The sequence below is a fragment of the Onthophagus taurus genome, chromosome 7, assembly GCF_036711975.1.
Source record: "Onthophagus taurus isolate NC chromosome 7, IU_Otau_3.0, whole genome shotgun sequence".
Lineage (NCBI taxonomy): Eukaryota > Metazoa > Arthropoda > Insecta > Coleoptera > Scarabaeidae > Onthophagus > Onthophagus taurus.
In genome coordinates, this window is record NC_091972.1 from 21,723,420 (window position 1) to 21,734,474 (window position 11,055).

The 11,055-nt window shown below is 30.2% G+C and overlaps 1 protein-coding gene across 1 annotated transcript; it reads left to right on the plus strand.

Annotated features, from left to right (window-relative positions):
* The first annotated feature begins 552 nt into the window (after positions 1-552).
* On the plus strand, positions 553-3,017 carry LOC111424674 (odorant receptor 4-like). The gene is made up of 4 exons (XM_071197462.1): positions 553-798; positions 1,835-2,524; positions 2,583-2,738; positions 2,795-3,017. Exons 1-4 carry the CDS (start codon positions 553-555, stop codon positions 2,849-2,851), a joined length of 1,149 nt encoding a protein of 382 aa, XP_071053563.1. The 3' UTR covers positions 2,852-3,017.
* The last annotated feature ends 8,038 nt before the right edge of the window (positions 3,018-11,055 follow it).

Genomic DNA, 11,055 nt, shown 5'->3' on the forward strand with positions numbered 1-11,055 from the left:
ACCAGCATAATCCACACAATTTAAAACATAATATAATTAGATAGTTACATAGTAAACTTAAAAATTAACGTATAAAACTTACGTTATTCCATCATCTTGTTAAAATGAATATTTTAAAATTGTCGTTAAAATAAAATTGATTAATTTTATGTTTACATTTATTGCCATGAAAACCTCAGTTATTTTTGGGCATTATTGAAATAATAAGAGAATTTATTTTAATATAAACAAAAAAAAATTAAATTGCCGATTTTGAGTTGGGTCCAGTTGACCTCCATTAAAAACTTTTTATTAATTTCTAATATTAGAAGAAGATGGGAAATGAAACATCTTGAACTAAAATATACGTGTATCGTATAAAATCATAATTTATTCAAAATTTAATTTAAATTAAAGCGAATTTAATTTTCTTGTCTTAGTCGATCCAAGAAAGGAATAATTAGACTAAATTGGTGGGCGTTTATCCATAGGATATGCAAGTATATAAAGCCATTTCGCTTTTCTTTCATTATTACTCGTTGGTTAAATACGTTTAAAACAAATATTGTGAAAATGGAAGGTGAAGGTGTTTCAGAATCGCATCGTATGAAAGCATTTAAAATTCCTTTACTATTTTTATCCGTAATCGGTTCTAACCCAGCTAAAGTCAAAAAGGATGCTTATACGCGATTTATAATTGGTTTTTTTACGGTTGTGCAATTTCACAATACCGTACTTTTAGTAACAATGATCTGTATGAGTTTAAATAATATGGACGATCTTGGTGAAATTATGACTTGTGTTGCTGGAATGTATCAGGTGGGTATTGAAAAACTTATTTCTAACTAAAAATTTATAAACTTATTCTTTCACAATAGTGACTGATCATATTTTTGTCATTTTGAGTAGAAAAAAAGCTAAGCTATTATTATTGCTTACGACCTAATAGAAATTTAAGTACTTTGTTGGGTTGCGTTGCTATGTTTGTAAAGATATTCTTAAAAATCTTCTGCAAACAGAATCTACATTTCTATAAGCTATAGCTCTTCCAAGCAGTATTTAAATTTCTGCAGCAGATCTAGTTTTCTACTAAAAGTATCTAGACTTTTAAGTCCTCTGCTGGCACTATTTAGTTTTCTGTAAGCAGTTTTAGTATCTATTAGTAGTATCAAGTCTTTTGTCAGCAGTATCCAGTCTTCTATAAGTAGAATCTACTGTTCCAGTAGCAGTATCTAGTTATTTGTCACCAGTACTTACTTTTCCACAGCAATATCTAGTTTTTTGCCAGTAGTATCTCATCTCTGAAAGCAGGTCTGGAATAGTATTAGCTGTATTTAGTCTTTTAACAGCACTGTACAGTCTCCTATAAGGAGAATCTACTTTACCAGCGACAGTATCTAGTCATTAGCAGCAATATTTAGTCTTTTACAACAAAATCTACCTTACTCTAGCAGTATCTAGTCACTGTAAGCAGTTGTGGAACTGCGTTAGCGGTATTTAGTCTTTTATCAACAGTATCCAATTCTCTACAAAGAGAGTTTACTTGTTCAGTCGCAGTATCTAATCATTTAACTGCAGTACTTAGTCTTCTACATCAAGATCTAGTTTCTTGCCAGCAGTACCTTATCTCTATAAGAAGATCAGGAATTCTATTAGCGGTATTTAGTACCTTGTTAGCATTATCCAGACTTTATAAAGAGAATCTACTTTTCGAATGGCAGTATCTAATCATTTGTCAGCAAAACTTAGTCATCTGCAAAAATATTATCAGTCCTCTATAAGTAGGATACATTATATAACGTCAATTTCTTGTATCCACTTATTCAACTTTCAATAATCATTTTTATAATTTTAGATCATCGTAAAATATATTATAACCGTAATAAATCGAAAAGATATTTACAAAAATGTTGTATTGTTGTTACAATATTTTCCAGCAGGAGAATTGGAAAAATTAGTAACACCGCTCTACATTTACATGAACAAAGGGCTTAAGTTTTTCGCGGTTTTATTGGGCTGTTGCTTTAGTTTGTACGTTTTAAAACCGCTGCTGTATTTTGAGAAAATGCTTCCGGTCATCTGGTACACGAAACATTGCCCTTTGGAAAGTAATCATTGTTACGTTTACCACTACATACTACAAATATTTGGTGCTACTTTAATGTTCTTTAACATAATTGGATTCGATGGTTTCACGTTGGCTGTAATCACGGTAGCTTATTGCGAACTAGAAAAAATTAAAATAAGTTTGAGCGATATGAAAGACGACGCAAACAAGACCGATGATGAAAATATGCGAAAAATAACGGAATTAGTAAAAAAACACTGCATAGTTTTGAATTTTATCAAGAATATTAACAACGAATTTTCAACGATTTTAATGCACCAATTAGCGGCCACTTTAACTGGAGTTTGTACAGGAATTTATTTTTTAATGTTATTTCAAAACGATTTAGGTGTCGTTTTGAGATTTGTTCCCTACTTATTAAGCATCTTGGTGCAAATGTTTCTTTATAGCGTTGCTGGGGAACTAATTGCTACTCAAGTAATGATATTATTTTATACTTATTACCTAAATAAACAAAGTTGCACTTTTATTTTAGACTCAAAGTATTCATTTCGCCGCTTACGATACAAATTGGCACTTGAAGCACCAACCAAAAACCACTAAAGCATTATGCATGATGATGCTTCGTTCCCAAAAGCCCGATGAGATTATTGCGGGAATGTGGACATGGAATATGAGGATTTTTCTTTCCGTAACACAAAATGTATGTTATTAATAATTTTTTAATATTACTCAATATTATTTCAGTTATTGCAAACGGGATTTTCGATGTTTACATTCATGAAAACTGTCCAATCCAAATAAGCACTAATAATAATAATTAATGTTGCATTCAGATATAAAGTTAATAAGTTTATTGAATTTGGTTATGTGCTACAGCATCTGCAAAGAAAAAACTTAAGAAGAACACTTAAAGTAGTTAAGACATTAAAAACTAAAAACACAAAATTTTTTGTCTATTATATTGCAAGGAGGAATAATAAATTGTTGTTGATGCATCATATAGAGTTATCTTGATTATTTCAAACATAAACGAAATGTTTTGATGCATTTCAATGAATTTCAACGGAAGAAAACAATAAATGTTGTATATATTTTCTTTTATTTGTTAGCTGTACAGGATTTACAAATTAAATTTGCTTTCCTAGTTTACATCCACAAAATAATGAAAAAGAAAACTTAAAGATACATTAGAGTTTTACAAACCGTGCCTTAAAAGATTCAATCACAAAAATGTTAACACAAAAACTCACGCTGATGTGTAAATGAATTATAAACTATACATAATTCTTATCAAATTGCATTATTAATTGCCATACTCATATCAATTCTAGTAGTTAAATTTAATCCATTAAAAAAAAATTAAACCTTTTATAATAAACAGCAAATTTTGCAAATAAAATCCTTAAATTAAACCCCAATTCAATTAATTCTTATAAACTAAGAATTCATTATTTGTAAAGATTTTAATTTAAATAATTAATAAAATAATTTTTTTATAATCAAAAAATCTTAAATAAAACAATTAATATAACGAGATCAAGTCAAAAACATTAAATATAAACCTTTAATAATAAAGAAAAATAATCAAAAACGAAAGAAAGATTTTTTCTACGTAAATAAATCAAATTTTCAATGTTTTAAATTTTTCCCCAACTTAATCACTAACACTACATAATTTCATTTTTCTTAATCTTTTTACGCGTATATAAAAAAGGCGAGATTCATTCTATGTATTACGCAGATCTCTTCAAAGTGAGAAAAAAAAAATTAACAACAAAAAAATTTTAGAAAAAGAAATACTGCGTTCGAAAGCGAAAATAATTAAAAATAATATCGACACGATTACATTTAATGTTTCTTTTCATTTACCGAATTTCAATTTCGATATAATCATTTTATTTTGACGCCAAAAACATAATCAATCTAAAATTAATTGTCTTAGCCGAAAGAAGATGATTACATTCTGCCGTATCCGGCAAAGAAAGTGGTACATATGGACTTTCATTTTCTTGCTCTGAGAAATCAAAACGATGAATTCTTGGATTTATTTTCATATCGCCGAAAGGTCCTCGCAGAATCACGTAGTGTATACTTAACGGTGGGGTTGTTTTTGTTTTTAAAATCAACTATAATAATTAAAAATAATTAATTAGATATTTCGTATTTTTTTCTTAATTTAATAATAACATACCTGATAACTAATATCTCTTTCTGTACTTTGAATTGGATACTTTTGACTGTTATTTATCCTCGTCTTAACAACCCATTGATTGTTAAAAGCCGAAAATCGTGATGTTTCGTAAAAAAGACGATGCACAAATTCATCCATACAATAATCTAAAAATATACAATAATCTAGTGCTGAATAACAAACAATACTAGACTAACACTAGCACTAAAACTAATACTACACCTAGAACTAGAAAATTTCGAGTTTTCTTTTTTTAGTTTCGCCACACACCACCTCGGGCATCACATGATTTTTAAAATTTTGAATTTTAAATTTCCCGCGCTATGACATCACTTCCTGCGCATGCGCAGTAACAGGAGATGAGGGGATTAACTTCCGGTCCAGAACCGGCATTACTTATCTACTAGCATAGAATAGATTTTGTTTCATATCACTTCCTTCAAACTAAAGGCAACTGATAATTTAAAATTGTCAAGTTACCACGATATTTCGTTTTTATCAAGATTCTACATAAACCATACATTTTAGATATAGGGATATAATGACAAAATGAACTAAAATGACTGAAAAATAAAGGACATTTTTCAGCGTACAATACGTTAAAGGAAAAAAGTGGGATTGCTATTAAAAAAAAATTAACTTTTCGACTTCTCGTGATAGGGAAATTTACCGCAAATTTCAGACCACATGTATAATTTTTAAAAAATTTGTCCTGATTCGAATCTAATTTCGAAAAATTATTCTTATTGTAATAATGAATGTAATAATTATTGAAATAATTCAAATATGGTGCTATCTAGATATGATGACTTAGAGCAGCTGTACTAACTAGTACAAGCTGGAACTCGCCTATTTTCTTTTGTATGTTTTTTTTATACAATTAAGCTTATTTTCTAATAAAGGCATTTATTATTATTATTACTTATATCAAGTTGTGTTAAAATTTAGCGTGGATCTCGAAAATTCAATAAAAATTGGTACGTTACATTTAAAATAACGGTCCATTTTCGGTATAACCGGAAATTGTGGAAAACTAAAAATATTTTAGCTAAAACAGGTTCGGAGAACCCTGTATGGAAGTTTTTACACAAAATAGTGCCAGAAGTTTGTGATATACATACATATAGACTCTCCCAAAATTGCATAAACCGCATATCTGTTTAAAGATTTGTAAAGTTTATGATGCATATACAATTTAAAAAGATTAACTTCATTCCTAAATTTTCAATTCGTAATTCATACCAATTAATTGAAATAACCAAAATTTATTTAATATAGAAGAGAATAGTATTCTTGTTTCACTTAATGTCAACATCCTTTTTTCAAACTTCTCAATTAAATTCACCTTAGAAATGACTTCTATCATTGTTACTTAATTTTTTAACAATAAAGCAACAGTTCAGTTGAACATTTGAATGACATTTAAATTATTTTCTAATATTCAACAACAAAAAGATCCTTTGTTTTTTAAGAATGTCCATGATAACAAATAAAAGCCTATATCATTCAATCACATTACCTTAAAAGCTCAACATATCTTTTCAATGTATAACATTTCTTTAGCCTTTTCTAATAACCACACTATTCTAAGACTTTCATCAAATTACCATAAAAAGGATATAGAAATGATATAGGTACAGGTTGTCTCACGTAACTGGTTCGTTAGAACTTTTTCAGGTTCCACTATTCGCAGAGGTTTGAAATTTTGGTAACATGGGTTATTCATTCGGAACTTTCGATCTAAAATATTTTCAAGATGGCCGCCACTTCCGGTCTACAGAAGTAGACCATAACTTCCTTATTTTAAATGGAATGCTATAGCACAGTATAAAGTAAATCAGTAGTCTCACTTCCCTTATATGTATGGCGTCTAGAGATTTGCTACAGCGCACACGCTGCGCGCATTGATGCTACGTTTGCTACCTTATGAGTGCGTGATCTTTATCATCGACATAAAAGTTTGTTTAACATTTATTTCAATGGTGCGCGCAGCGGATGCGCAGTAAAAAATCTACGGACACGACGTCAAACGTGCCGACACGAAGTGAGACTACTGCTTTACTTTATACTGTGGCTATAGTTTTTATTGCACCTTGCAATTGTACGTAAAAACATATGTTGACTTTGATAAAAGTTATTGGTACTTATTGTTAGTGTTTTTCGTTGTCGAGTTAATTTGGTTTTAAGCTTTTTTTGGCAAATTTCAACATGCTCTTTAAAACCCCATATCTCAGCCAACGTTCAAAAAAGCTCTAAATTGGCATGACTACTCTTGAGATGCTATCAAATAGACTGTGATTTGTTGTATCTCAGTATCTTATACAGGCTGGTCAAAAATTGAGTTATCGTTTCTCCATATTCAATGGAGAGAAAGTAGAAAATTTAAAATGGAATGCCCCATATTTTTTTAGCCTATCAGAAAGGTAATTTAATTCTCTACAGATTATCTATAAACATTTCCATGCCTATTTATTGTAGTTTCCCTCATATTGGGAAATTTATCAAAACAGGCACGGAATACAGGTTTTTCTATTAGAAAGCCATGGAATTTTGACAGTTTTTGGTTCATGTTTGTATTATTGTTGTCATTAGTTACATTTGATGATGGATGTAAGTCATTGAACATCATGGTAAATTATTCCAGCGCCGATATTTGAAATTTATTTTGTATTGATGGCAAATGTAATAAACTTTTGGCCAGGACGTGTCCAACACTTAATGAGAGATCCCTAACAAACCTAACGCCCATCACAAAGAAAAATTCCAAAAAATTGATAAAGATTTTCTTAGTTGTGGACATACCGAGACCAAAAAATCGTATTATAACTGTTGATATCCATGTTGCAAGTTTCGTTTAAATATTAAAATAATAAACAAATAAATATAACTTCTTATCTTGCAAAATTCAATTTATTTTAACGGAACCGGTTTCGATAGTTCGATAGTTTTACTTACAATTAGTCATCTTCAGCCGAATCTACAATTATATTTTAATTACAATTTAATAATTAAAAGTTAAAATTCTTATAGAACTTTCTTTAATTGTAATTAAAGAAAGTTCTTAAAGTTAAAGATAAGAAGTTATATTTATTTGTTTATTATTTTAATATAAAAATCGTATATTTCCGGTCACCAGTGATGAAGGCAACAAAATAAACATTGTATCGTATTTTATTGCATTTCCAAAATAAAATTTAATAAAAATTTATAATTTTTTTCCAAATCTAATTTTTCTCATTAATTTTTTATTTTCATTGTTTCATTTATTTGATCTTCTGTTTGTAATTTTTGGTAAATAAAAGCTAGTAAACTAAAAGATTATCAATCGTAGCTAATAGTACAAATAATAATAGAAATAAATTAAACGAAAAACTAAATAACGAAGTTATGGGCTACTTCCGATAAACCGGAAGTGGCAGCCTTCTTAAAAATATTTTAGATCGAAAGTTCCGAATGAACAACCCATGCTACCAATATTTCAAAACAGTACGAACAGTGGAACTTAAAAAAGTTCTAACGAACCAGTTAAGTTAGACATCCTGCATAAAGATGTATGTATAATGAAAGCAAGTGGAGTTTACTGTATTTTATGTTCTATCTGCAATTCCGTGTAAGTACATGGGCAGACGGGTCGGATGCTGGGAGCCCGGGTTCGCGAATATAAAGTAAAAAGCAATTCAAATATTTTTAAACACTATAATTTAATTAGTACTGGACACAATATTAATTATAATTAAATAAAATTACTTCACAAATGTGAAAAAAGTTACAAATTGGATCCCCTAGAAATTCTTGAAATTATAAAACATAAAAAAGGTAATAACATTAAACTTTTAAATGACCAACTGTAATTATTTCAAAACCCGATTTTTATTTTTTTAAAGGAATTCAATTTGAACTCCTTGTTTTTCTTGTTTCGTGTATGGGTTTTCCTGTGTTTGGTCATGTCTTGTTGGTCCGTGTAACGAATTCCAAAGACGTGTCTGTTTATTTTATTTTGTAGTACGTTTTATTTTAGTGTATTCAATTTTAATGTTAACATTTTTAAAAAAGAAAAAATATTATGAACATAAGAACATCCGCATTTTATATTTCGAGCTTTTTTAGCTTTAGAAGTTTGACTGTAAGTTTTTAGAATGTTTTTAAGGAAGTTTATTATTTTCGTTATTTTATTATCTTCAATTTAACAATTTCATATAGCTGTTTTTGTGACTATTTTGTTATATATCGATTTCTTTTTGTTCGATGAAATAATAAAAAGTAAGTAAGAGGTATTGTTGATTCCTTTATATTATTAAAATAATTTAGGCAACAACGAGGCTTTGAACTTGCTTTTGGGTGATCTAAATGTAATTCTATATAGAATAACCAAATAAATCTTTTACTCATAACATGGACTTTCTGGCTAAAGCTATACTATTTCAATCAATGTATACTAATATCTGTTAAATGTACTATACTTATAAATGCTTTTACATTCTAATGGTTTCAATTAGAATCAGATAATTATGTGATAAACAAATAAAAATATTGCAATAGATTTCCTCTGCAAATTAAATAAAGTTGTCTAGGTACTCAGGATGTGTGCTTGAAGAAGCTGCCGAAGCAAGTAATATTGTTCCCGTACTATTTCTCTCTTGAAGAATCACCGGGAATGTACAATGGAACAACTCACGATCTTTCGCCAGTAAAATAAATCGGCGTCCTTCTCGTTGATGGATTTATGGGCTGCACTAATAGATAAGAGCTCGGCGCCACGTCAAGGCGTCGTCTTAAACAAAAGCTAAATACACTCGAAACAACGCCCTCACGGGGGTTTTTCTCTAGGTCGTAAAAACATCGTGAAACACAAAAGTCATCAATAAGTGCTGAAAGGTGTACGAAGATTGTTTATTAAACAGTTATTCAAAAAATCTCATAAATCACAAGCCTATCCTCCGATCCCACGAATCTAAAAATTGCATCCGGTCTTTTAACATTTTCACACAAAGTACAGCGTTCCATCATTTTGAAAAACAAGGACAATATTTACTCCGGCAATGTTTATAAACCCTATACCGATTTATGGACTTTAAAATTCCAGGAGCAAGCGATCGCCAAGATGGCGCTTTCGTTCCGCTTCATATAATTTGTTGAACACGTTTGTTGGGCAGTGCCCGTAAAATTCGTAATTTTACGAGAGAAATTGATATGAATTTTCTCGAGGAATGTCCGCGCAGCGACTTTTCTTTCCGTCGATCGTTACTCTTTCTTTTGTTACCACCTGAAAACTTAGAAGTTTTTGTACACTTCGCAGCCATACTACTAATAATACGCTATTTATAACATAAAATTACGATACATCTTGATTATTTTAATTTATAAATTTATTGCCGTTTTTACTATGTTCATAAAACACCAGGATATCATTAAATTTTAATTAAGCGTAAAATGATATATAAACATTTACAAATAATATATAACTTTTTATATTACAAAATGATAGATAATTGAAAATTTTTGTTAAAATAAATATTTTGATGACAAGCGCGTTAATTATTAATTATATAACAGCAAGTGTGTTTAATATAAATGAAAATTCCGTTAACTTGAATTGCCCGATCTTGCGAGCAAAGTTTCATCGAACGATCTTGAGTTTCACTCGACCAAAACTTCCGTGTTCCTAAGTCAAATTTGATTTGAATACTTTATAAATGGCTGCTCTATAATTCATGAATTCTTATTTTTGCAGGCTGTGTTTTTCAACAACATCGTAACCCTTACAAATAATAAATGATTTTGATAAAGTCGGCGAACGTTGCGTAATAAATCATAATACGGCCTTTACGATATTATTTTTAAAGACTTTAATAAAATCGATAGGAGTTTATTCCTGAAAAAAGGCGTGGTGTTAATATATCAACTGCCCACGCATATATTTTCGATTAGCTTAATTAAGATTGGCGCTCCAAAGCACATCTTGATGGGTTAATCTAGATACAAGCGGAGATAACGTTTACTGCTTAATCATCGAGTCAAACCACTGATGATCAGCAAAACATTCGATGAGTGGCCAAGTCGTTTACGAAGGTGTTAAATTACAGTTCTTGACGGATTACGATTGGACCAGCTGCAAATTTGACCTCGATTTAGAATCCCCGAGTGACGTATAATTATCGAATCCCAACTGGAACCATCTAAAATCACGATTCTCGTAAAATAACTCATAAAATCAAGGGAGATTATCCCTTAATAAAACACGTAATACCGGTTAAAATCATTAGGTACGCTACAACTCGTTCTGCCGCGAAATTATACGGCGTAGTGTACCGATTTCCCACTTTTTACCTTAGAGCGCGAGAGGAATTTTTAAAACTTTAATATATCTAGTTATTAAATTTTCGAGGAACCGAGCGGGCGAAAAAACAGGCGCCGACTTTATGTCGAAATTTATTAAAACTGAAGCCGATGTTTCCTTTGCCGCTAGAAGATTTAATTAAAACTATAACGCAATTATGACTTAAGCTCAGCGCGCAGTTGCCCTCTAAAAAGGGGAATTAACTCGGATACGAGATCGTGAAATTAACCCCGCGTGATGCATTACCTGCACCAGATCTAGCTTAAAATATAGCACGGCATTCAACTGCATTTTTTTACAGTAATAGTCAGTGTAGTCGCTTTTACATTTTATAAAGCTTTCTTTTTATAAAAGTAACCTGCTAAACTTTGACAAATATCTAAAATGTTCTTCAATTAACTTAATCCGTTAAATCTGGGACAGTCCACGATAAAAAGAATCTAGAAATTACAAGGAGAAATTCTGCATTAATAGTTG